General features: G+C 40.4%; 1 protein-coding gene across 1 annotated transcript; it reads right to left on the minus strand.

The window, feature by feature from the left end:
• Positions 1–1,692: 1,692 nt before the first annotated feature.
• Positions 1,693–27,609, minus strand: LOC132818562 (vitellogenin-like). Its single transcript, XM_060829620.1, has 34 exons — positions 27,570–27,609; positions 27,432–27,455; positions 27,182–27,333; positions 25,256–25,507; positions 24,546–24,707; positions 23,620–23,768; positions 23,167–23,314; positions 21,449–21,606; positions 19,319–19,484; positions 17,861–17,986; positions 17,550–17,768; positions 16,491–16,708; positions 16,297–16,394; positions 15,788–15,912; positions 15,477–15,578; positions 15,256–15,375; positions 14,984–15,149; positions 14,602–14,686; positions 14,282–14,467; positions 14,045–14,195; positions 13,432–13,654; positions 12,039–12,184; positions 11,097–11,546; positions 9,578–9,736; positions 9,271–9,483; positions 9,022–9,164; positions 7,914–8,052; positions 7,682–7,811; positions 6,551–6,743; positions 5,198–5,289; positions 3,274–3,368; positions 3,032–3,182; positions 2,770–2,931; positions 1,693–1,790 (listed from the first exon to the last, which is right to left on the minus strand). The coding sequence occupies exons 1-34, from the start codon at positions 27,607–27,609 to the stop codon at positions 1,693–1,695; spliced, it is 5,241 nt and encodes a 1,746-aa protein (XP_060685603.1).

Raw genomic sequence — 27,609 nt, forward strand, 5'->3', positions numbered from 1 at the left:
ACTCCTGGCTGTGGTAGGCCCAGAGATGGATACTCCTAGTTGTGGTAGACCCAGAGATGGATATTCCTGGCTGTGGTAGGCCCAGAGATGGATACTCCTGGCTGTGGTAGAACTGGAGATGGATATTCCTGATTGTGGCAGCCCATTGGAATTCTGGCATTGATGGGTGGTGGTAAACTGTTGGAGGACAGGTGGCAGCTCACGTGTTGATGAGCCGGCTCAGGGCACAGGGCCCATGGCAGAGGTCGGGGGTACGAAGATAGACTCTCTTACAGCTATATTTCTTTATTCTTTCTGTTCTCAAGCAATTCAAAAGGCTATCGGACTGTGGCAACAGTTGAATCTTTTCACAACATTTTACTGTGTTATTCACTGTAAAGTACAAGTGACAAAAAATCATTCAAGTACTGAAAGTGTAACTAATGTAGATCCTGAGTAGTTTTGATCAGTGTAGACTCAGTAGGCTGAAGAGTCTTCTGTACAATATGATTCTATGAAAGAACAGTTGTGTATTTATACAGTGCCTTACATATCGTCAGGATTAAAGGCCACAATTGAAGGTTTGCTTTTGTTATACTGTGGCTTTATAGAACTTTAGTTAGGCCATAGTTGGAATATTGTGTACAGTTCTTGTCACCACACTACCAAATGGATGTGGATGCTTTGGAGAGGGTGCAGAAAAGTTTTGCCAGGAACTTGCCTGATATCGGGGAATTTAGCTATAAAGAAAGGTTAGATAGATTGTGTTGTTTTCACTGGAATGCAGGAGCTTGAGGGCAACTGGATAGAAGTTGATAAGATTGTGATTGGCATGGATAGAGTGAAAGTATGAAGCTTTTCCCATACTTCATATAAGAGTGGAGGGGTCAATTACTAGGCAACATAGGTTCAGGGTGCAATGGGGGAAGTTTAACAGAAATGTGCGAGGTAAGTCTGTCACACAAAGGTTGGTGAGTGCCTGGAATGCACTGCCAGAGAAGGTGATGGAAGTAGATGCAATAGCACCATTTAATAAGCACCTGGACAAATGAATAGGAAGGTAATTGAGGGATACAGATCCTGTAAGTGAAGATTGTTTTAGGGTGGAAGGGCAAAATGTGCCTGCGCAGGCTTGGAGGAATGAAGGGCCTGTATTGTTGCTTGTTCGAACATGCTCAATATTGTAATAGAGGAGAATGCATCAGCCAAAACACTAAAACAAATCCCACAGATACAAGAGATTATCATGTTCTGAAAGGGAGGGCAATACCTGAGGGTAGGACACCATTCACAATGCCCATTAGCTTGGAAACCATGAAGTGATGTTTGGAGACTTACAGTTTTTCATAAAACTAAAGCCAAGGAAAGGGAAGGTTGTCAAGTTTACCTCAGGAACGGCTTGATAAAGGATTTGGGAAATACAAAAAATGAAATTCAGGGAGACTGAATTCTGGGTAACTGGCAGAACATCTTCAATAATCATTCAGTCGTAGCTAAAGAATGACTCACAGACAAATTGGTTTTCACTTGCTGAGAAATAAAAACTTTATTGATGTATTTGAAAGAATATTGCAAAATGTTACACTTACAGGATTTTTAGTTCACGTCATTGTGAACACTAAAGTCCAGAATTTTCAAATTATTTTAAATTCATGTATGAATATAGAGTTCCTGTATTCTCCTTAAAGCCAAGGTCACTGTGTTTTTCATTGCTTAAGTACATTTGCACATACAGTTACTAGGGGAATCCACTGAACTGCGTATATCTGCAGGTTTCCGACTGAAGATCGTAGCATCACGTACAGTAACATCTGTCAATAGGAAAAGTACAGGATTAGAGGGAGAACAGATAGAAAAATATTTGCAAAGTGGTGACTTTCACTCTCTATTTAACCATCATTTTAATCTGTTTCAGTGTATATCTGAATCTTCTGATAACCAAGGGGACATCTCATGTAAAGTGAAAAGGAATGCAGGGAGATCCAAAGTAGCAGAATAAATATTGAAAGGCTGAGCATACAGGACTTTAAATGCAAACACACAAAATTAAATGCATTTAAAAGTATAATGTACTGCTGTAATATCATACTGTGAGTTTATATAATCTCACTTTTGATTCTTTAACAATAGATGTGATTACATGATTTCGGTAGGGTTTGTGGGGATATGTTGATCTAAGCACTTAGCCAAATGCAAAACATTTGTTGGAACAAAACATTTTAACTCGGTGCATGATAAATTGAATTCCCAAACAACTATATGTTCCCATCATAATAGCTAGAGGCCATTGATAGAAAATATGAACAGGAGTAGGCGATTTGGCCCTTTATAAGCATGCTTCATCATTCAATATGATCACAACTGATCATCTAACCTAACACCCTGTTCCCACCTCCTTCCCATACTTTTTGATCCCTTTCACCTTAAGAACTGTGTCTAACTCCTTCTTGAAAGCATTCAATGTTTTGGCTTCAGCTACTTTCTGAGGATAAGATTTCCACTGGGGATTTGGAAGAGACTTCTTCAACCAAACAGCAGGAAGACTATGGAACCCGCTATGGCCGGCAGTGGTTGAAGTGAACACTATAGATGTATTTAATGGGGAGGTAGGTAAGGATTGGAGGAAGAAGGGAATACAGGGTTACAATGAGGAAAAAATGGGAGAAAAGTGGAACTGGAGCATGGAACAGTTGGCTGACTGATGTATTTCTGTGCCGTATAATCCTAGGTAAATTCTGCTATTTTGTGGCTCTTGTTGTTTAATGCAATACATTAATACAACACACTTACTGGCTTGAACACAGTGGAAATTGATAAGCTGAGATCGTGTTTCAAGTGGTGTACAGCCTTCCAGGCATCGTTGGACTGCTTCAACAGAGTAACATCTGGATTCCACCCCTTCAAATTCCATGACCTTTCCTAATTGCACAAATTCTGATCTAACTGTGCACTCTGAAATTCAAGAAGGTACAGTTTATTGCCAAAGAAAAATACAGGTAAGACAATAATTTAGGGAGAGAACAAAATTTAAAATGAGTTGAGATTCTTTTACCATCTGTGCAGGATTGTCCTGGATATGTCCATGAGTCGAAAAGGCGCTCAACATCTGAAGCTTCTGCATGATTTGGCATGATCATTTTTTTCTCACCATCATTACGTCCACAAATACCACATGTTTTCTTTAACATCCGTGCAAGCACAATCTAGACCCAATGGCAAAAAGACATTAGTACACCAACTCCAGTTCAATAATGCCAAATGTAATGGTTTAATTTGTTAAAAAGCAAAAGATACCTGAACTCTAGTTCCATCAAAGTATAATTGGTCAATATTGATTGAAGGTGCCTCTAAAATAATTCCAGTATCATTCTGATGAATAGATACAAGGCCTGGAAGAAGACAAAGATCCGTTTTTCCAAACAGACATTTTTAATCAACCTATTCAGACGTTACTACACACCTCTGGAGCAGGTGGGACTTTGGACACAGGTCTCCTGGTTCAGAGGCAGGGCATTACCACTACACTACAATAATCCCAGCCAAACATTTTTAAGTTACTTTATTTTTTTAATTGAAAATGTTCTGTCTTAGCCTGGACATTAACCTGTACCTATACGGTTGTACATAGATGTAAAATGTGAATTCCTTCAGATGTATAAATTATAAGCTGAGAATTTATTGCAGCTTCCATACAAAATCCCTGATGGGTAAGGCAAGGGCTGCTCATGCATACAGTCTTCCATTGTGGAGACTGCCTTCTCCAGACATTTTCATTTAACTTCTTCAGATTTATTATAAAACATCTCTGGAGCAGGTTGCACTTGAACCCGGCTCAAAGGTAAGAACACTATCCCTGCACCACAAGTGTCCACACCAGGCATTTTGAATCCTCTGACAATGTACATCAAAAAACTGCTGTCAATAAGGTAAAGTGAACAACTTTTGAGCGACAAGATGATTGTAAGAGGAAGGTATGTGGACTAAATTAGATGCTGAAGGAATTTTGGAAGTAACACAAAGATTAAATTGTGATGTGAATTTAGGATTGTATGTTGCTTTCCTAGTGCCAGAACTAAGGACATCTTAAAAGCGTATTGTTAAAGGGGAGAGAGTGAGAAACTGAATAGGAGTACAACTACAACGTTTAAAAGACCATTTAGATAAGTACATAAGAATTATTTGGAGAGATACAGACAAAGTGCAGGCAGGTGGGACTAGTTTAGTTTGGGATTATGGTCAGCATGGACTGGTTGGACTGAGAGTCTGTTTCCTGTTGTATGACTCTATATCAACACTATGCACTATGCTTGTTTTAAAACGTCAACAGCCAAAGATGGAAGGAATAATTTCTCAGGGTTCTACATAACTCGAGGACAGCATTCACTAATTGAATGTTTGTTCCCAATTGTATGAAATAGTGCAAGGGACCATGATGACTAGTACAGTCAAATATCCAGAACAGCTGGTCAAAGAACTCTTGCATAGTGTCCAAGTGGGAATATACAAGTGTGAATATTCCAGCAAACTCGTGACTTTAATAAATAGGAAATGGAGTGGGTTGTTCAGTCCCTTGAGCCTGTTCCATCAGTCAGTATGATCATGACTGATCCAATATTCCTCATGTCCACCTTCCTGCCCTTTCCCTGTAACCTCTGTTTTCCTGACTGATTGAGAATCCGTCTATTTTAGCCTTAAATATACACAAGAGCTCTGCCCCACGTGGCAAGGATTTCCAAATACTCACAATTCACTGAGTGTAGAAATTCATCCTCATCTCTGTCTTAAGTTGACACCCCTTATTCTGAGACTGTGCCCTCTGGTACTCAACTCTTTCATGTGGGGAAACACCCTCTCAATACTTATCCTGTCAGGCCCTTAAGAATTCAATGAGACCACCTCAAGTTCTTTTAAATTACAATGAGTAGAGTCCCTACCTGTTCAATCATTGCTCCTAAGACAATCCCTCCAGGAATCATCCCAGTGAATCTTATCTGAACTGCCTCCAGTGAGATAATATCTTGTGCCTTGTAGATGGTGGACAGGCTCAGAGATGAGTTAACTCATGCTGAGTTCACAGCCTCTGAGCTACTGTTGCAGCCACTAGTCATTTATATGACTAGTCCAGTACAATTTTGGTCCTGATATTTAGAAATGCGAAGATACTTCTAAAATGGGAATGTATTACCAGCAGTCTGTTAGGCATGGAAATTTTACTCACCAGCCAGTTCTTCAATTTTCTGATTAGAATCTTGCACATTGTCATTGATAAGCAACTTTATTCCATTTTGCCCAGGGATTGCTTCAATGACCCTGTTTAAAATCAAGCAGACAAATCCGAATGAAACAGCTGTAAATGTTTATGGTATTAGAACAATTTTATATGTGGAGTGAGAGAAAGGCATTCAAATAACCATGTTCACTTTTTTTTTTCTGTACAGGTATCCTACATTTCCCCTACTGGGCATTCCACCCTATTTGCTTTATCTTTTATGGAATATCCTGCATTCTCTTCTTTCATGCTAAGTGAAGGAATGGGATGTCAATTATTCACCATCATGAAATCTCTCTCTTTCTCCTCTACCAGAAAACTGAAAGTCGTAGGGAGGAAATAAGGAAAGAAATGAACACATGCATCTTGTATTCTCACCATTCTTAAAGGTCCAAAAATGTTTCATATGTAGTGACTTTCTTTGAAATTCTGTCATTATTGCAATGGAATGTCATAGTTGTTCTGCTACTAAGGTATCCAATCCATGAGTAACTTAATATCTTCATTAATGCTTCAGCTCTTTCACCCTTAATGATTCTTCAGTATCTTCATGAATTGTGCACTATCCTTGATATTTTTGTGTGTTACTAATTCAGTGCCTGCACCGATCTGGTAGTTTGTATTCATTTAAAATTGTGGTATCATTGTTTAGTACCATAGAAATAATATTCGTATTAAATGGGGAGAAAGACAACAGCATTATGGTAATGTTACATGGCTCATAATCTGGAAACCAAATGTTAATATCCTGGGTTGCAGGTTCAAGCCCCGTTATGACAGTTGGTGGAACATGTGTTCAGTTAATACATCTAGAATAGAATACTAGCTTCAGTTATGGGAGTCATGACAGTTATCACCAGTTGTTGTAAACATTCTCATTCATTAATCCTCCAGAAGGGAAATCTGCAATTCTGAAGAGGGGTCATTGGACCCAAAAGCTCTCCACAGATGCTGAGTTTTTTTCAGCAATTTATGGTATATTTATGATTCCCAGCATCTACTGTTCTTTCGATTTTTTTACTCTGCTGTTCTTGCTGGATCTCACCAACAGGCCCACAATATCATGATTGACTTTTAGCTGCCCTCTGAAATGGCCTAGCGAACCATTCAGTTCAAGCCAAATAGATCTGGACATTAAATACTGGCCAATGACACCCATATCCTATGAAGTAATGTATTTTTAAAAATTATCACCTGCTTTGGAATATTCCCCCATTATATCCTTTGATGAAACAGTCTCTTCAACTAGAAATGTCTATTAAACATTAAAGATCACCAAAGATGAAATCTGATATAACTTACGTGTTGTTCTTAGCCAGCAACAATTTTATTTCCTTCTGTTGCTGGTCAGATTTAGCTTGTCTCACCAATAATATGAAGCTTGGAGTTTCTGAACAGTCCTGGGTCAGGACGTGGTAACATCTGTTAGGTAATCGTTTCTTCATTTCTAACCCATCAAAGGATGTAACAGTATCATTTTCTGCGATACATACATCTGCAGAACAATCAAAAAATATTTGCAAAGAATGATTTCACAACCAACATAAAAGCCGTGCTAAATTCTCAAAGAGTTGTAGTCAGTATCACTGATAGAAACAGATTTCATTCCAAACAGGCTTATTTTTACTTGGAAGTTTTGGAGATTATTGGAGATGACACAAATAAATGCTGACACTCATCTCATTCTTTTAGCCTTTATAAAAGTAAGTAAAGTTGCCCTCGTCTCATCAGGCTGCTCTCTCATTAGAGAGTGTTGACTGGCGGTGGTTGAACCTGAGGGTCACCATGCCTCAGGTGAGTGGAGAGATTGAGAAGGACAGTCCTTCATAGTAACCTCTAGCTGTTATGATAATGGATTGGTTAATCTATGTGAAATTAACAAGTTAAAGTTAAAATGGGAGGCACAACAACAACATTAACGTAAGATATTCATTGAACTATTAATACTCTTATGTTAACAGTATTTCATCTTTTGGATTTGTAATGCAGATTAATGCCAACAGTGTGGATTCAATTCATGTACTAGCTACGGTTACCATGAAGGACACTCCTCAACCTCTCCCCTCACTTGAGACATGTTGAGCCTCATCTTAAACCACCACCAGTCATCTCTCTCTCTCTCCCTCCCTCCCTTTCTCTCTAATGAGAGACCAGCCCTATGGTCTGGTAAAACTATGATGACTTTACCATTGCCTTTATTTCATCTTTAGAAATTCACCTGAGATTATTCTAAAACTTTAAGAACTTCTGTGCCTTCTATAGGCTGGAGGGAAATGTTTCCAACATCACTGCTTTTTCTACTCCCCATAGAACATCTGTAATTGGTTTTAATACTTAAATAACCCGCATGGGCTTCACATTAAATTCATGGCAAGATTTCACAACAGACCACCACAGTTAATTCTGAAGTTAAGAATCTGAAATGATAATTACGTTCATCTATTTTCAGAAGCATGTCCTGAATTTCAGTCACACCACTGAAGCCTTTTTGTTGAACGCGTACACTTATTGCGTGCATGGGCAATGATGTAGGAATCTGCAAACCCTGGTAGTAGGCTGTCATCTAAAAGAGAAATGAAAAGGTTTATAGTCCTACTGGCACAAAAGAGCTAAGTATGAAATGGAGAGATCACTGAGGCACCATGAAGCAATATTCAATAAATACCCGGGGCAGTCTGATGATTGTATCAATCGATTGTGGAGAAGTTAGGGCCACCAATGTTGTAATCTGACGAGAAGGATTGCGTTGGTAGGTTTGAGAGAATCCTAATGCATAGGCCAATCCTGGGAGATAGTCACCAACCCTGATCCAAAAAGAAATGGTTGGGATATTAATATTGTGCAATGGGTCCACAATGCAAATCAAAACAGATGAAGTGCAATTTATATTATATGAAGTTATTGCCTGTGGTAGCAAAAGTATGAAGCAAATTATTAACTGAATGGAAAAGTGGGAGGTGCAGCAAGACCCAGGTGTCCTTGTACATCAGTTAGTATAGGTAAGCATTGCAAGTGTAGCAGGTGGCAAAGAAAACAAATGGCACATTGGCCTTCATAGTGAGAGGATTCAAGCACAGGAGCACAGATGTCTTGCTGTACTGTACAGGGTATTGGTAAGACCACACCTGGAATATTGTGTGCAGTGTTTTGGTCTGATTACCAGAGAAGGGATATTCTGGCGATGGAGGGCAACAAAGGTTTACCAGACTGATTCCTAGGATGGCAGGACTGACATATGGGGAATTACTAGATTGGTTAGAACAATACTCATTAGAGTTTAGAAGAATGAGGATTTCTATCAAAGAAACTTGTCAAATTCTAACAGATTAGAAAGAATAGTGGGTTGCAGTACAGAAAAGATCTTTCATTCCACCAAGTCCACACTGAGTCAAAAATGAAAGTGCACTATTCCAAATGCAGGAAGGACATTCCCAATGAAGTCTGAGTCCAGAACCAGATGGAACATTACAGTGTGGTACAGGCCCTTTGGCCCTCGTTGTTGCGCTGACCTGTGAAACATGTGGGGTAGGCCATTTAGGACTGAGATAAAAGATGTCTTTCACCCAAGAGTGTGAGCCTATGGAATTCTGTGCTACAGAAAATGGTTGAGGCTAAACATTAAAGACATACAAGAAAGATATAAATAGTTCTTAAGAGTTAAAGGAATCAAAAGATATGAGGAAAAAGTGGAAACAGGGATTATATTGAACAAGGCTCAAATGGCTTACTCATGCCACTATATTCTAAATTTCTAATTATGTTATAATACTTACACCCTTGCATTATACTTCAGAGTGTCAGGAATCTTTCCCCATTGCATTTTGACCTTAACTGCTGGATGACTTGCAAGACGACCACTGGATAATCTCACGGAAACTCTGTATCTCTCACAGTTTTCACCCCACCTTGCTGATGTCTGCAAAATGGAAACAAGTCACAATGAGTCAAGGAGACATTTGTCTGTGGGCGCTTCAGAAATGTCCAGCAGAAGACAGGTGAGTTATGGGACACCCAGCCATTACCAGCACTTTATGGGAGCTGGGCATCGCTGCATCGGCGCAGACTCTCCAGTTACTGGATTCGTTCAGTTCCACCAAACGCAAGTGCACCCGAGGCAAGCGTGACGATATTTTCCCGTATCCCGTGAGCTGGTAACCTTGTTGTCGGCTATCAGACCTCCTGGTTCGAAGCAGGATAACGAGGGAAGGAGCACCCAGCTTGTTAATCAAATAGCGCTGAAATTACAAATAAAAATACAGGTTACGTTTTTTAAAAAAATCCTCTGCCATCTCCAAGCACTGAAAATCACTCAGTAACAATGACACAAACCTGTGCAGATTCTTTGAGGATAGATTCACTGTGACTGTGACTGCGACTACTACTACTTGACCTCCGTCTTGAGCTATGTCTTCGCCTGACCACACGGCTTTCGCTCTGGCTAGATGCTGAAATGAAGGAGCGTTGTGATGTCCGACTTCTGACTGTGTACTGAATAAAACCAGTTCACAAATTAATGATAATCTGAAGATACAGATCAGAAATCAGAGCCCAAACTGTCTCACTGACTTCTGGCTGAAAAGTATGGGTATTTGCTTTTTTTAACCTGTAAAACTCATCTGTGCCAATCTCAAACAAATCAGTGCCACAGTATGAATAGCGTTAACATCAAATGTGCATCATCATTTTCATACAAAAAAATAAATCAGCTCCAGACAATGTGTCTCAGATATGTTGCATAAATGTTCAAAGATCACAGAATAAAAAACACACTTGATAACTGTTAGAGAAGAATATTATCTTACCTCACTAGCTTTAAATGGCATGAATGCAAGGTCCAGGATTTGTCTGCTCCGTGACTGTGAAAATATATTTAAGTACAGTTACTGCCCCTTTACTGAATTCATCGTGTGCCATTGCATTGTCAGCATTCCCTGTTTGTCTCATACATATCAATGATAGCCTGAAGCCTTCTTTAGAATCAGGGACCATAGGGTTAGGAATCACCTCCGTGGATAGACAGAGAGTCCTAAAAGGAGCAGAAACATCAGTCCAGGGTGTCCCCCTCCACCATCTCCCCTCATATTTCCACACACGTATCTTAGAATTACAGAATCCCTCAAGTGTGGAAGCAGTCCATTGAGCCCATATCACCCCTCCAAAGAACATGCCATCCAGACCCTTCCCATCTCTAAACCTGCATTTCCTATAGATAATCCACTTAGTCTGCACATCACTGGAGACTATATGGGGAATTTAACATGGCCAATGCACATCTTTGGAAAGCAGAGCACCCGGATGAAACCCATGCAGGCACTGTGAGAATGTGGAAACTCCACACAGACAGTCACCTGAAGCTAGATAGAGCCAGGGTCCCTGGTACTGGTGAGGCAGCAGTGCTAACCACTGAGCCACCATGTCATCCTTATCTTCAATATACTAAGCAAAACATGACATAAAGGAACAGGGAAAAATGTGATATAGTTTGATGATCAGCTGTGATCACATTGAACGGTGGAGTTGACTTAAAGAGTCAAATGGCCTACTCCTGCTCCTGTTATCTATACTTTTTTCTATAAACAGACTGACTTTATCTGTGAGCTAGTTTAAAACCAGCCCAGGCAGAATGGCTCTGTCTCTGTTGGTTGAAAGAGCTCTTACAGGAAATGAATGTACATTTCACACTCTCATGGCCAGTGGGTAATATTGAAAGCTTGGAAAGGCCGTTTTTGATCATGGTGTTCTGCTCAATGAGACGGGGTAGAGAGACCTTTGCTCAATGGAAAGCATTCATTCCCCGATCAAGCGTAGAAAACAGCAGATTATTGGCATGAACTGTAGCCACGGTTACCGAAGTGTAAGAGCTGGGGTGGCTGCTGCTCCGCCTCCTGCTGGTCCACCTGCTGCTCTGGCTGCTGGTGGTCCGTCTGCTGCTGGTGGTCCGCCCGCTGCTGGTGGTCCGCCTGCTACTGGTGGTCCGCCTGCTACTGGTGGATTTGCTGCTGGATGGCTTACTGATAGTTGCACTGCTCTTGGTGTTCTTCCTACTGTTCTTCCTACTGGTCTTACTGGTCCTACTGGTCCTACTGCGCCTACTGCTGCTGCTGCTGCTGCTGCTGCTCCTGCTGGACAAGCTCATGGACTTCCTTCCAGGAATTCTGATTGTCGCTGAATGTCTGCTTCGATGGCTTGATGATGATGATGATGTTGATGGTGATGATGAGCTTCGAGAGTGTGTCATTCTTGACATTGTGGAAGAGCTGCTGGAACTTGACCTCGAAGCAGTGCTGTTAACTCTTTGCTGTGAATAAAGCAACATTTTACAGTAACTTGTTTTGCCAAAATAGTGACTCAATGTGAAGGATCAGCATAGGAAAACAAAGTTTAGCGAGTGTGCTGTGATTTCCAGAAAGACTGACTTACTGGAAACCATGGTGGAATTTAATTCTATTCCTCTAGTCAGAACTGAATGAGATACAAAACCTGTTAACATTTTCAACACAGCAGATTAGTTTGATCTGCTATGGAGCTATTGAACCATTTTATTTGAGTCATTATCAGAACAGGGACTTTATTTTTCCAAGCTACTTCTTCACAGCTGAGTGAAGATATCTCATGGAGTTAGAGATGATATTTCAATTATGGCCATCACACTTTGAGAATGATTGAGAATAATCATATAATTTCTTTGCTTCAAACTTCCTTACTATATGGGTATCTTAACAGTTCCAAAATCTGTGATATGTTGAAGATGTAAGATGATGCATTATCTCATATATTAATCAAAATATACCTGTTTCATCAGTGTAAGACTTTGACTATTGCTGGCAACTTTACTTGGGGCTGACTGTTTGTCGGAAAGTCGAATTATTTTTGAAGATGCTTTGGATCCTGCTTGTATCTCCAACACAATCTTTTCAATATCTGATGCTGAATTAGCTGGAATCAAACAGATGTCGATTATATGAGAAGAATTTGAGTAATAGTTGATGGGGAGGAAAATATACAACAAAAACAATCTTCAAGGAGACCCAAAAATACAGTATTGGAATAATTGCTGTCAATTCATCAAAGAATGTCACTAGTTTGGATCAGGCAACTAATAAATGGTGACTCAAAGAGAAGGATGAGTCAAGTTGCACTTGCTGATCCTCTAGTGTTTTCTATCCAATCTTTATTTTAACCCATCCTCTGCTGCTCACAGATGAAGTCATGACTTTTGACAGTACAAACTGATAGCAGTAGGAAATTGCATGGTTTGCTTTTGGAAGATCTCTTTTTGGCTCAGTGATTAGTACTGCTACCTCACAGCACCAAAAACCCGGGTTCAATTCCGGCTTCAGGGAAATATCTGTGTGGAGTTTGCACATTTTGCCCATGTCTGCATGGGTTTCTTCTGAGTGCTCTGGTTTCCTCCCACAATCCAAAGATGTGCAGGTTAGGTGGATTGGCCATGATAAATTGCCCATTATATCCAGGTTCATGCAAGCTGAAAGAATTAGCCATGGGTAATGTGGAGTGCTCTTTGAAGGGTTGGTATGGACTAGATGGGCCAAATGGCCTGCTTCCACACAGATTCTTTAATTGGCAATCACTTTAACAAAAGGAGCAGTGATCAGGGATAGAATAGAGGAAGTGTACACTGCAATTTAGACCTTCTGCCTGCTCTACAGTTTTCTTCCTTGAATCATCCCCATCTTCTTAATACCAGTTCCTTGCCTTTTCTTTCCATCCTTTAATACATCTGCTTCCTGAATTCCTTATTTACTTTCTGTCAAAAAGTGCCAATTGAAAAGAAAAAAACAAACACGTGAGGAGACCACAACTATGCTTGCAAGTCCTAAGCTTTGCACATCACTTCATCACAACCCAGATGCTGTAATTTCCAGGGAAGAAGTACAGTACAGGAATTTTTAAAAATGATACTTATAATCATAGGCAAATCCCTGTTGAATCAATATGTAACAGTTAGTGTGCATGGCTTCTCGCTTTCCAAGCTTATAGAGCTACAATATATGTCACTGAATAAGACAATTAACTGGACCCATCTGATGACAGCAAGAAATTGATGACAAGGCAGTTGTCTGCATGGACTGCAATGCACATGTTCTCATAAAGCTAAGCTTCAATCATATTCAGTTACAATGCATCAGCACTTTAAGGCAAATGTTTTCTTGTGCTCTTACCTGGTGCAATTGATACATTCAAACTATGCTCTCCAATTAACCGATACAGTGGGCTGTGTTTGATGGAAAGGGCATTTTCCATTCTTGCAGCCACACAGGCTTTGAGGCCAAATTTAGTTGCTTCTGCACACGTGCGATAGGATGCGCGATTTGCAACACGTGACGTCTGCTCCTCTTCAGAGCATGGAACTTGGTCAGACAGTGTTTCTGGAGACAGATGTGACTGTAAGACACAAGGAAATGGAAGATAGTCATGAAATGATAGCATAAAGATTTGTTTTATTTTTGCTGCTACATGCTGAGAGAGGCTAAAGTGTAATGGGTTGATATGGTAAGTGTGCTCTGCCTGAAAAAAGTGACTTTTGTTGATGTTTTGACTTGAGGCATTCTCTTGGCCATGCTGAATTTCCTTAATATGTCACCCTTAGGGGCAGGACAAGGTAGGCAGATACCAAATTAATCTCTGCCAGAGCAGGAGTTGAACCTATCTAGTCAATGTTATTCTAAATCACACTCAAACCAACTGAGCTAAACCAGGCCCCATTGATGGGAAATAATGGAGATCTGAATGTGAGGCATGTTGAAATAATTGCAAGAAACAAATATCACGTACCACAACTGGTTTGCTTACTGATCCAGATTTGGACATTGAAGATGTAAACTTTTGTCTTGAAATATTATTTATTCGTGTCACGGGTAAAATTGGGGTAATTTTCTCAGCCTGCAAATTCTCACTGTTTCTTGAAATAGCATAAACCTGAGAACTAAGCATTGAATATTGTGTTAGGCAATAATATTGTATCCGATGTCAAATTGTTATCAATTAATCAAACAAGATAGCATTGCGTACGTCATAGATAGAATCCTGTTCTCCTTTTCAGCTGGCAGACTCTCAATCCTGAAATTTCCATCTTTTATGTTTATCTTCGCAGTTATAGTCACGGGAATAATTGAACGGACGTTTGCTCGGAGCTCAATTCCTGATTGGATGTGAGGCATATTTATTCCCATGAATACTCTGGTTTGTACAGACACACTGGAAAAGTAACAGAAGGCATTGACAGTAAGGAGACCTGGTAAGGCTGTGAAGCATCATAAATCACTGACAGGAAGATATGTTTAATGGGTGATATTTCTGGTTCTGAAAGTAAAACAGTTTCACGTGAATACCTTGGGTTGAGGTTTGCATTCAGTTGAACTTTGGAAGAGAGCAGCTGTTGAATGGTATCGATTTTGCTTTCAGATTTGACATAAACTGTTTTGAGAAAAGGAACAAAGACAAAAGTAGGTCATGATTTGTTTTTTTTTTCCTCGGTGCCAGTTATGTTTTATGTAACCTCTACCAATGCTGCACTAGTCTGTGATACTATTCCATGCTAATTACGGGGAATTACGAGCAAAAAAGGTGACAGAGAGAGGGAGAATGATGTGAGCTTCCCATTGGCAGAGGATGGGGCAGCAGATGCCAGCACTATCAGGACCATCCCCTGCTCAAACTAAAGGAAAGCTTTGCTCTCTCTCCTCCGAGTTCAAGCATTCAGGAAAATCTTACCTTTGGACATTGCTACAGCAGCTGAAATGATGCCCAGTTCCATTGGCAGACCGATAGCTGTAGGTACCACATGCCGCATCTCAGCAGGTACCAATGCCTTGGCTGGCTTGAAGCTGACCCCCTCTTTAAGTTTTTGTGCATATTTATTGGCTCGATCAGAGATACTCTGTCAAATGCAAAGCAGCAATTCAATTATATCAAAGTTGGCAATTTCATAACATCCAGTTTATTAAAAATATTCTTTATAAGTAATAAAGTTAGAAGTTTCCTACCTGTTTAAGTCCATCAATATTGTCCTTTCTGAGCTGTACAAAAGCTAATTCTTGACCAAACAGTTTCAAATATGCTGAAGCCAGAGGTTTCTCTTCTGGTAATTGTTTCCAGTTTATCATCTGGAGAACAAGTATAAAGTATTAATACAGAACACTCACTAGTCCATACAATCTTAGGTAAAGCATTTCTCAACAAACTAAAGGGGATAAACTGATCTCACCTTGTTTAAGATACGACGAATATTTCTGCTGTCAATTTTGTTGAGATGTTGTGAAGGAGCTTTCGTCATGATCTCCTGGAGACCTTCTGCTCGTAAACCAACCTTTGAAGATTAAAATGAAACAAGAATTAAATAGTAGGAAACAAAACTATGTATGAAATAAGCTAGAATAATAGATACATAAATATTTTCTAATCAACTGATCAGAAATGCTATGACTTTAATCCTGGGCCTCCAGTCACATTCTACCAATGCATCAGAAGATCCTCATTAACAGATACACAGCTGGACAAGGTGAATTGGCACCTTACCTCGATTAAATCTGATGAAGCTCCAAGAGCATGACCTCTGACTTTGGCCAAGAGTGCTTTAGGAATGACACTACTAGAAGTCCTAATCAAAAGAACCTTAGCAGATGCTCCTGCCATCATTCGGTCTACATCACAAAATAGAAAAATTAGACAATTTTACAATATTTCCTTGTAAAAAATGTAATGGTGCTTGGCTATTGGACATATTTAAACAATGCTGATTGGCTAGTAGCTTCAAAGAAATACATGAATACAGTTCACAAGACCATAAGGAATACTAGGCCATTCAGCCCCTCTAGACTGCCCCACCATTCAGGCTGACCATGCTGATCTGTGGCTCATTCATGGTCTTTAGCTAACCTGGATAGTTCATGGATCATTCTACAAGCTTTACAAAATAGAGGTTGTTTCTATTTTAAGGTAGCACAATGTTGAAGGCAATAAATTCAGAGGGCTATTTAAGTTATCCTAATAAACATTGCTCTAGGCAATAGACCCAATATACTTACACATGAATGTGTCACCCCTGTAAACCTTGCTGAATCGGGAACCAAGTTGATCAAGTTTGGGACTTAAGATTTTCAAGAGTAGATTGCAGGAAGCAGCCCTGTGAATGATAAGAGTAGCAACGCTTAACAAACATCAGGACTTAGTGCTGAATAAGCTGCAACACTACCCTGATTTAGGAGGTCAGTTTACTTACAGTGAATTGATGGATGGAAGGGAACTTCTGGACAGAGCTCTCATGTGTGAGTAAGTAAAACTTGCCACTTGCAAACTGGTCTCATATAGCAGTGAGTTAGCCACAATGGATACTAAAGGCAGAGGTGGTTTGGTGCTAAAGAGTACTGCACAAGCCATGATTCTTTCTTCAGGATCATTCTTCAAATTGAGGAATATCTGGATAGCGAGACGTTGCACCTTGGAGAAAATAAAACAAAACAGTAGCACCGCATGGAGCTGACATTGAAACTGGGCTAGATAATCAAGCTGCTGAATTCAGTGGAATTGAAAGTGGGCTGGTTTGAGTAATGAGTGACTGTTGGGGCAAACTTTAATTTTCATGCCCCTTGTTGTGGTCATTTTTATCCAAAATTAACTATTTTTATTGAGAGATGCCAGTGTAATAGGAATGTTACCAGACTGGCAATCCAGAAGCACAGGATAATGACCTGGGTGACAAGATTAAAATTCCACCCACACAATTTAAGTTCAGTTGAATAAAAATCTGGATTTAAAAGCTAGTCTCAGTAATGGTGACCATAAAACCACTGTCACATATCAGGTTTACAAATGTACTTTAGGGGAAGGAAAGAAATCTACCGGGCTAACCTGTACAGTGAGTTGGCTCCTAACTGCCCTCTATGATGGCCGAGCAAGGCACCCAATTCAAGGGCAGTTAGGGATGGCATCACCGGTGATGGCCACATCTCCCCGTGTCTGTGTGGGTTTCCTCCGGGTGCTCCGGTTTCCTCCCACAGTCCAAAAATGTGCAGGTTAGGTGAACGGGCCGTGCTAAATTGCCCGTAGAATTGGGTGCAGGGGTCAATATAGGGGACTGGGTTTGGGTGTGCGCTTTGGTGGGTCGGTGTGGACTTGTTGGGCCGAAGGGCCTGTTTCCACACTGTAAGTAATCTAATCTAATCTAATCATGAAAGAACAAAGAATGATTTAATGTGTTGAATGTTATCAAGTTCAGAAATAAATTGAGACAGAAGTCAATTTCATCAGAAGTAATACAATACAAATCAGGTTCACGTACAATGCGTGGGTCTTTTCTTGCAATGTTGCGCAAAGCCAGGATAGCGTCAACTCTGACTTTCAGTGGGAGATTGGTAGCCGCTGTGCCATATCCAGGTAGTAGCTTCAAAATGTTCTTGATGCTTTCTGGCTGCCCCGCATTGCCGATTGCCTTGAGGCCCAGAACAATGCCCTCATCAAGTGGCCGACTGTTGGCATCGATGAGTAAATCATGGATAGGCTGTAAGGACAGGTCCCAGTTAGGAGACATTCAGAAGGCTCACAATCACAGCAAAATGTGTAAGGCAAATCAATGAGTTAAACCTAGCTTACTTTTAATAAATCAGCGGGGCAAGATGATTTCTGTGCACATTGCCTGAAAACCATGGAACCATAGGCAAGGAATACAAGTTTGCGAGAAAGGGAGTGACGTGTAATTTGTGGAAGCTTAATGATTTCCTGCACAGAGAAAGAAAATGAGAGTAAGCGTTATATATACAACGTACTTGTTAACCTTGCAAAAATGGTAATTAGTTTGGAATTATGGTACTGGACAAATAATCCAGAGAGCCTGAGTTGGATCCCACTTCATGTAGAATGTGAAAAAAATTTAAATATCTGTAACTTTAAAGTGACCATCAAGCAACAAGGCAAGGCAATACATGGTGAATGGTGGGACCCTGATAAGCAGAAAGGATAAGAGAGACCTTGATGTGCATGTCCACGGGTCCCTTAGGTTGTGAATTGGAGATAACGTGATTAAAAAAGTATTCAATTTACTTTCCTTCATTAATGGAGGCTATGAGTTTAAGCTGAAAGTGTGTTGCTGGAAAAGCGCAGCAGGTCAGGCAGCATCCAAGGAACAGGAAATTCGACGTTTCGGGCATGAGCCCTTCATCAGGAATGAAGGGCTTATGCCTGAAATGTCGAATTTCCTGCTCCTTTGATGCTGCCTGACCTGCTGCGCTTTTCCAGCAACACACTTTCAGCTCTGATCTCCAGCATCTGTAGACCTCACTTTCTCTGCTATGAGTTTAAGAACAGGTGATGCTGACACTGTATAAAACTATGGCTAGGCCACAGTCAGAGTATTTCGTGCATTTCCAGGATCCACATTAAAGGAAATGATAGCACTGGAGAGGCTGCAGAGGGAGAGTTACCAGGATGTTACCTTGGCTGGAGAGTATCACTTATGAAGAGACAGACTGGGGTTATTTTCCTTGGAGCAAAGGAGGTTGAGAGGACATGATTGAGACAGAGAAAGTTATGACAGGCATAGACAGAGTAGACAGGAAGAAATGTTTCCTCTTGATGGAGGCGTTAATGACCAGAGGGTGTAGATCTTAGGTAAGGGACAAGGGGTTTAGAGGTATGTGAGGAAAAGCTTTTTCACCCAGAGGGTGGTAGGAATCTGAAATTCACTCGGGGCAGGAACTCTCTTAGCATTGCGGAAGTATTTGGATGTGCACTTGTGGTGCGAAAGTTTACAAGGCTGTTGGCCAAGTGCTGGTGAATGGGATTAGAATAGTTAGGTCATTGTTTTTGACCAGCACAGATTTGATAGGCCAAAGGCTCTTTTTCTGTGCTGTAAATCTCAATGACTATAAGTTGTCAGAATTTATTTGCTAAAATATCAATGGATTCATTGATAATTTTGGGAGAATGAAATCTACTATTCTTACCAGAATTCCAGTCCCTGCAATCATGGCTTATGTGAAGTTGACAACTTGGCTAATGGTTGCTAAAGATGGCCATATTGAAAGAACAATTTTATTTTTAATATGTACTCACCATCGCTAAGTTTAGAACATCTCGGTCAGTTCTAATTTGGTGCATAGCGAGAACGAGAACCTGAATTAGTTCAGCTTTGACATTCTCTGATTCTTGAATTTTGCTCTTTATGAATTTCAGAGATTCAATTCTTCCAACAGCAGGAAGTGCCTCGAGGAACCAGTGCCTACAGTTCGTGAATAAATGAGAATTTCATCTAGTTTTCATTCATTCTCTCATTTAAAATCATCAGTCACAATCCTGCTATTCCAAGTTCTATTCACTACAGAAAACACACCAGTTCAAGAAGACAGCTCACTGCTATTTTTGCAGGAGGACTATAATGAGTTGGAATGTGTTGTACTTTGCTAGCTATTCCGATAAGGAATCAAAATGTATCCATTCAATATGCCATTACAATAACCTGATGCATTACACAGCAACATTTAAAATGCTTAATTGTTAATTCCTGAGGCAGCTTTCTGTAAGCCTTCCAGCCTCTACTACCTAGAAGGACAAGGGCAGCAGATGCATGGGAAAACCATCATCTGCAAGATCCCTTCCAAGCCACATGCAGTCCTATCTTGGAAATGTATTACTATTTCTTCACTATTAATGCTATATATCTTATGACTCCCTTCCTAATGGCATCTTGGGTGTTACTAGAATCCAAGGACTGCAATACTTTAAGAAAGTGGCTCTCCACCACTTTTACTAAGGTAATTAAGAGCAGGTGAGAAATATTGGCCTAGTCAGCGATGCTCACATTCTGTGAAAGGAAGGAAACAAATTGATAGGACATACTGCACAACTTGCTATTAATTGTTACAATGAGTTAAAGTACAGTTTGAAGATGCAGCATAGCTTGCCAGCCACTCTGGAGTTTGAATTATCATTGTACCAACAGAACATCTCCAATCCCAACACCAGCTCACTCATCCTCTACATTTGAGAATCCCTGGTTAGCAACGAGTGATGAGATTGTTGTATGGAACTGGCTTGTTAGTTGATCAAATCTATCCTTGAGACAAAAACAATCTGACCATCATGGATTGTTATACTTGAAAGCTGAAGGTTCCAAATGTGACAGCCAGTGATAAACTTATACCTTATTTTTCATTTTAATAAGCTTCGGACGCTGAGGCGTGATCTCATGAGGTTTATAAAATCATGAGGGACGTGGATAGGATAAATAGACAAAGTCTTTCCCCCAGGGTGGGGGAGACCAAAACTAAAGGGCATAAATTTAGGGTGAGAGAGGAAAGGGACAATTTTTTCACGCAGAGAGTGGTGCGTATATGGAATGAACTGTCAGAGCAAGTAGTGGAATCTGGTACAATTACAGCATTTAAAAGGCATCGAGATGGGTATATGAATAGGAAGGGTTTAGAGGGATATGGGCCAAGTTCTGGCGAATGGGACTAGATTAGGTTAGGATATGTGGTCGGCATGGACGGGTTAAACCGATGGGCCTGTTCCGTGCTGTACATCTCTATGACTCTAAAATATTCCTTTGGTTGGCAAAGTTAGTTGAGACTTCAGGAGAATGGTGATTTCTGCTCTTTTGCAGGTCACCCTAGGCTGAAGTGAAGGTTCTAAAACCCATAGCAATGAGCCATGACCCATGAATTTCTGGGGCAAGTTGAGCACCAGCAGTGAAGACTCCAACAGAAAGATGGCTAATGTTTACTTCACGTGCTCATGAACAAGGCATTTTTTTTTCAAATTTTACAGCTTCTTTATCATTGAAGTTGGGAGGTTGTTATGAGCAGCTGAAGAAGGAACACAGCAGCAAGCAGCAAAGAAAAATATACAGGGAGGAGCAGCCATCCAGAGAAACATCATTCCACACCTCAAGTCATTGACAGATTCAGTGGATTTCAACTGAGATTGTCCAAACTCGTTGCACTTTGGATCTGTCATCTAAGTTAACCAATAAATTATAGGTGATAAATTCAAGTTACACTTCTGGGATTACTACTAAAAACACTTAGAGATATAGATTTGCAATTGAAAACCAGAGCAGAAGAGTCCTATTGCTCGTGATATTGTTGAATGATAGTCACTGTTGATCTTCCAACTCAAAATATTTTGCAGGTAATTATAATAATGTAAAAAGTTCAATTTAAGTTGTAATGTTAATGCTTTTACCTTTGTTCAGGCTGTTGGCTAAGTTCTTGCCAAATGTCTTCGAAGGAGCGGTATGGAATTAAGCGGAGTAACTGGACAAGTTGAATGAGTCGATTTGGTGCATCGGTTTGAATTTCCTGCACGTTGTGCTGAGCCATGTGAACCAAGGTATTTTTCACCTATTTTTTTAAAAGTAGGACACTTATTAAAATCAAGCTTATTAATTATGCCAAAGTTTGCAGAAAGAGGCAAAGAATTGGTTGGATAAGTGCAGCTCCAACAACACTCCAGAAACTCAATGCCATCTTGGGCAAAGCAGCCCACTTAATTGACAACTGCCATCAGTGCCTGAAATGTTCTTACTGTCCATCATTGATGCACAGAGACAGCAGAGGTGTATTTAAAGATGCAGTGCAGCAACTCACTAAGGCTAATTTGACAGCATCTTTGAAACCTACAACCTCCACAACCCAGAATAAGAGCAGCAATTGGAGTGGAATGTTCCCCACCTTGAAGATCCCCTCTGAGCCACACCAACTCTGACGCCACTCCAAGTCTAGTTTTGGACAATATCAGCATTCCTCCAGTGGCCATTTTTAGCAGGGTCAAAATCTTGGTATCCCAGAAGACCATAAGACCATAAGACATAGGAGTGGAAGTAAGGCCATTCGGCCCATTGAGTCCACTCCGCCATTCAATCATGGCTGATGGGCATTTCAGCTCCACTTACCCATATCCTCCCCGTAGCCCTTAATTCCTCGTGACATCAAGAATTTAGCAATGTCTGCCTTGAAGACATTTAGTGTCCCGGCCTCCACTGCACTCTGCGGCAATGAATTCCACAGGCCCACCACTCTCTGGCTGAAGAAATGTCTCTGCATTTCTGTTCTGAATTTACCCCCTCTAATTCTAAGGCTGTGTCCGCGGGTCTTAGTCTCCTCACCTAACGGAAACAATTTCTTTTTAGATTAGATTACTTACTTAATTTCCTAGCATCCACCCTTTCCAAGCCATGTATTATCTTGTAAGTTTCTATTAAATATCCCCTTAATCTTCTAAACTCCACTGAATACAATCCCAGGATCCTCAACCGTTCCTCGTATATTAGACCAACCATTCCAGGGATCATCTGTGTGAATCTCCGCTGGACACGCTCCAGTGCCAGTATGTCCTTCCTGAGGTGTGGAGACCAAAACTGGACACGGTACTCCAAATGGGGCCTAACCAGAGCTTTAGAAAGTCTCAGTAGCACAACGGTGCTTTTATATTCCAACCCTCTTGAGATAAATCCCCCTCCCTCATGGCTGTGCTCACAGCCCAAGCACTGAATCATTGTGGTAATAGTGGCATAGTGATAATGTCACTGGCAATCCAGAAACATAGGCCAATGTTCTGGGGATATGGGTTCAAATCCCATCATGGTGAAATTTGAATTTGGTAAAAGTCTGTAATAGAGAGATGGCTACCTAATGGTGATTGTTGTTAATGGTTCACAATATCCTTTAGAGAGGGAAATGTACGTCCATACTTAGTCTGGCCTACATTAACTCCAGATTTTTCTGGTCAATTAGGGATGGGCAGTAAATGCTGATCCAGTCAGCGACACCCACATCTAATGAATGAAAAGAAATGCTCATAATGGTGGCTCACAACCACTTTTTTAAAGGCAATAAATGATCGCCTTACCACATCCCATGAATGAATTTAAACATAAAAATAATATTTGCTAATATGTTCACCTGTGTGATCAAATTCTGCTCCTTAAGCAGCTGGATTGGTTGCTGGAGAACACTGTTCACACTGCGATATTGTAAGTTTCCACGTTTTGACATTTCTGGTACAGACTCCATGGACTGAGATGTGATCTTCTCCAAGATAAGGCTTTGCCTGCATTGGGAAATGGTCATCAGAAGCTAGTTCCAATGAAGGTGACAATGCAAGAAAGCCAATCTGCTACTTATAAAGTGGAAAAAGGATTGGGTTTGGGGTCAGTGGGGACACCTTTTTGTTTCACAGATTAGTAAATGGCATTTTCGTGCTCTGGACTAAATTTAATCTTGATTTAGGTTTACAAGTGTTACAGATAGCTGCAAGTTGTAAGTTACAGGACTCGTAATGAATGGCAGGTAATATGATATGGTGATAAATCTTAGAAATTAGGTGGATTGGTTGTATAAGGTCCAAAGCCTTACCTGGCCTCTAATTGAACAGTCCCATCAAGTTCATGGAATGGTGTAAATTGATGAACCTCTCGTAACCTGGCTTCGTGAATGATTGCACCTGTAGATGTAGGTTTCAGGACAATGGTGGTAGCAGCAGATGCACGAATATTCTTGCCTCTCTGAAAATAGGAAAACAACATCTCCATTGTTATGCTTCTGAGTAGTTCCATTGGTAGGTTCAGAAAACACAGTCAGTCATGACCGAATTCATCTTAGAGATGAGAGAATGGTGCCTTTCAGTTGGGAGCTGGATTCAAACCGACAATGATCTTATTTTTAGTTCTTGACAATAAGAGCATTTTATTGAAGGTTTTCATCTTGCACTCATCAGTAAAAGATAGAGATGCCACCGTGCTACCAGACCACTGTGCTGCTCTCTCAGTAGAGAGAAGCAACTGGTGGGGGTTTATCCTGAAGATCACCGTGCTTCAGACAAGAAGAGAGATTGAGAAGATTTCTTCATGGTGCGGGAATTTAAAGTGAACTGTTGGTGTTAGTTGGCATTGCAAACCAACTATCCAACCAACTGAGCTAGCCAACCCCCAGTCTCGAAAGGATTCCAATTCAAGGGGCAAACAACATTTCTAGTTCATGAGAGGAGAGCAGCAAATGGCTGGGAAGGTGGTCTCTGATGGTTGAGGCATTACTCTGGAGAATGTGCAAGATAATAGCAATCAACAGTCAAGTGTAGGGCTTTGCGTAAATTTTAAACCAGATAGGTTGACATTGTATGTGCATCCTATATGTATGTATATATGTGTATGTATGTGTATCCTATGTATGTGTATATATGTGTATTCCATATATGTGTATGTACTCTCCATCTGCAAAAATCTTACTTCAATTGTGAATTAGCGTGGAATAATTTGAAAAAGAAATGATGATGAAAAATGTACCTGTTGACAGGAAGGGCAGAGCTGGGTGTAAACTGTTCCGGTTTGTTTTAAAATCCTCTCTTGACAGTTGGTGAGGTCTTTTGCTTTTGAAATAATCAAACGTTCATTTCTCCTGTCCTCTTGAACTATGTATCTTGCATGGCAGATTCCTTCAATTCCAGCCTAGAAATGTTAAAATAAAATGGACTCATTGAAAGATAACAATGAAGAAATGGCATAAGCTGATTCAACTCTTCGCGACTGCTTCACCAGTCAGTCTAATCATGGCTGACCCTCTATCTCAATACTATATTGTCGATTCCCCTCCAGCCCTCTTTGTGCCTTTGAACATCATTTTGACTATATCTTCTGTGTGAAGAAATGTTTCCACATCTCAGTCCTAAATAGTCTACCCTGTATTCCAAGACTGTCACCCTGGATATATAGTGTTAACACCAAGGGGCAATATCCTCTTGTCTGGCCAGCTCTGTTAGAACTTTATAAATTTCAATCAGGTCCTCTCTCATGTTTTTCTAAACTCCAGTGCATACAAGTTCAATCAAATCAATGTTTCCTCGTACATCAGTCCTGCGGTCCCTTAGTGAATCTTTACTCCATTCCCTCTGCACATCCTTCCTTATGTAGGAAGGCCATAATTGTGTGCTTGCAAAATTGCATGAGACACAGTAAGAGCCAAAGAATTGTAAGGTTTTGTGATAGAAAGAAAGTACCTCTTGCAAATCATAGAAGTTTTGGGATTTTTTCATGGTGATCTGCAAAATGTTCAGGATTCCTTTGTGGATACTCAAGATATCTTCAGGTAGTTTTTCAGGAGCGAAGATAGATCCCACTCGGCCACTTTTGTACTCAAACTTCACAGGCGTGATCAGGTGTGGGGTCAGTTTACTTGTCAGCTGACGGAGAGATGAAAACGGGTCTTTGGGCCAAATCCCATTCAGCTCTTGAAGCTGAGGGTTTTCAAGCTGAGATGAAGAAATGAACCAGAGATTAACACTGTGCCAAGGTCAATACATAATTTACCACCAGCTTGACTTTATCCGTGGAAAGGGTACGATTTTCACCCACATTTACATTGCTATTATATGTGTGTAACTGTCATCATCTCGACTAATTAATCAAAACTGCCTAATCCTTCAGTTCTGCCTTCTTATGCATTCTGACTGATCCCCTGCACCATACCATCTGAGAACTTGAAGAGCATATCTAAAGCAGCACCAAACTCCGTTTATGAAGCATTCAGAGACACACTCCTTTGGGCTTCTTGAACACTTTGCATTCTTTTGTATATGTGCACTTTAACTGCGATTGGAGCCTTGCAGACATTTTTGATATGGCAAATTGCACAAGATTTATCCTGATTGATACTCTAACCAACCAGTATAAATGGGTTCATAGTTGTCTTGCACCATTTTCAGTACATGTGCACCGAATAATTACTGTCAGTTAAAGGTCATTTGGCCAAACATATCCGTGCCTTTAGTTTTTGTTTCGTGAGCATTTTTTCATTTTCTATCATCGAACCAGATCAGTATTTGTCCCTTTCCTTGCTCCCTCACATAATTACCTTGGCTCTGTTCTTCTACAAAATTTCCTGTGGGACCTGAGCATTGCTGGCTGGGCCGGCATTTCGTGCTCATCCCTTGAGAAGGTGGTGGTGAGCTGTCTTCTTGAACTGTAGTAGTTCCTGTGCTGTAGGTAGACTCACAATGGTGTTAGGGAGGGAATTGCAGGATTTTGACCCAGGAACAGTAAAGGAAAGGCAATATATTTCCAAGTCAGGTTGGTTAAGAGGCTTGGAGGACAACCTACAGGTGGTAGTGTTCCATGTATCAGTTGCCTTTGTCCTTCTAGATGGAAGTAGTTGTGAGTTTAGAAGGTGCTGTCTGAGGATCTTTGTTGAATTTCTGCAGTGAACCTTGTTGATAGTGATAACAGTGTGTACTAAGTGTTGGTGATGGAGGAAATGGATATTTGTGGATGTGTTGCTGATCGAGCAGCTGTTTTATCCTGGATGGCTTAAAGCCTCTTGTGTGTTGTTAAAAATCACACAACCACCTGATGAAAGAGCAGTGCTCTGAAAGCCAGTGTTTACAAGTAAACCTGTTGGACTATAACCTGGTGTTGTGTGATTTTTAACTTGGTACACCCCAGTCCAACACCGGCACCTCCAAATCATGAGTGTTGTTAGGCTAACTACTCATTACTTTCTTACTTTAGGACCTGCTTTTGCCTTGGAAGTCATGAAAGATTTATGGAGCATCTCACTTTTGTCTCTTGGTCTTAGTGAAAAGTGTAAACAAGTTCATTTTGCACATTCATGTGGCTGGACCTGGAAAACTGTGGCATGGAAAATTATGGCTTTGGTAGATCTTATTATTTTCTCACTAAAACATTTCATTCCTGTCATCAAAACACTAATAAATTTAAAGCCACGAGAACATTGTTAATTGCTTTGGATGCTTTAATGCTATTTAAAAAGCTTAGGTCTGATCGAACGTAGGAACTTCTATATTATTTCTTAAGTAAAATCCATTTCCAAGGCTGAAGGACTCAATTCAATCTCTTGAATGACATTATTCTATTTCCACTTGAACGCTCTGATCTCATACCACAGCAAAATCCACAAATCTCCTTACCTGAAGAAGGAACTGATTTGACCCAAGTGCACTGATTTTCACTTTGCTGCTAATTCTAATACCAGCTCTGTTCAAGCCTTTCTCCGGTAGTCCAGTCAGAATCACACCATCGTATTTGTAAGTGTGCACCTTGTTTTCAGAGAACTTGGGATCTGCATAAATTGAAACAGTTAAGTAGCATCAAATTGTAAAGTATCAAACTGAAATGGTAGCAAAAAATATTCACAGTATATGAATACAAAATACATACCAAATCTGTTGACATGTTCACTTCCTGAAAATTAAAGAAGAAATATAAATGAGAATAGACTTTACCAAATGGTCAAGATTTTGCTTTTGAAAAAATAGTAGGGGTCAGGAGAGGGGAGTGTTTCAAGCACTGCCTTACCCGCAAAGGCGAGAGCCAACAAGAAGATGATCGCCTTCAT

This window comes from Hemiscyllium ocellatum, chromosome 9, assembly GCF_020745735.1.
Source record: "Hemiscyllium ocellatum isolate sHemOce1 chromosome 9, sHemOce1.pat.X.cur, whole genome shotgun sequence".
Lineage (NCBI taxonomy): Eukaryota > Metazoa > Chordata > Chondrichthyes > Orectolobiformes > Hemiscylliidae > Hemiscyllium > Hemiscyllium ocellatum.

Excerpts from the sequence above, each read along its gene's own strand:
- LOC132818562 (XM_060829620.1), bottom strand. The coding sequence starts at position 27,609 with ATGAAGGCGATCATCTTCTTGTTGGCTCTCGCCTTTGCGG. Across the intron at positions 21,607-23,166 it reads AGCAGAATTTGATCACACAG|GTGAAAAATACCTTGGTTCA; the intron begins GTGAACATATTA and ends TTAAAAAAATAG. Across the intron at positions 2,932-3,031 it reads AGGACAATCCTGCACAGATG|AGTGCACAGTTAGATCAGAA; the intron begins GTAAAAGAATCT and ends CTTGAATTTCAG.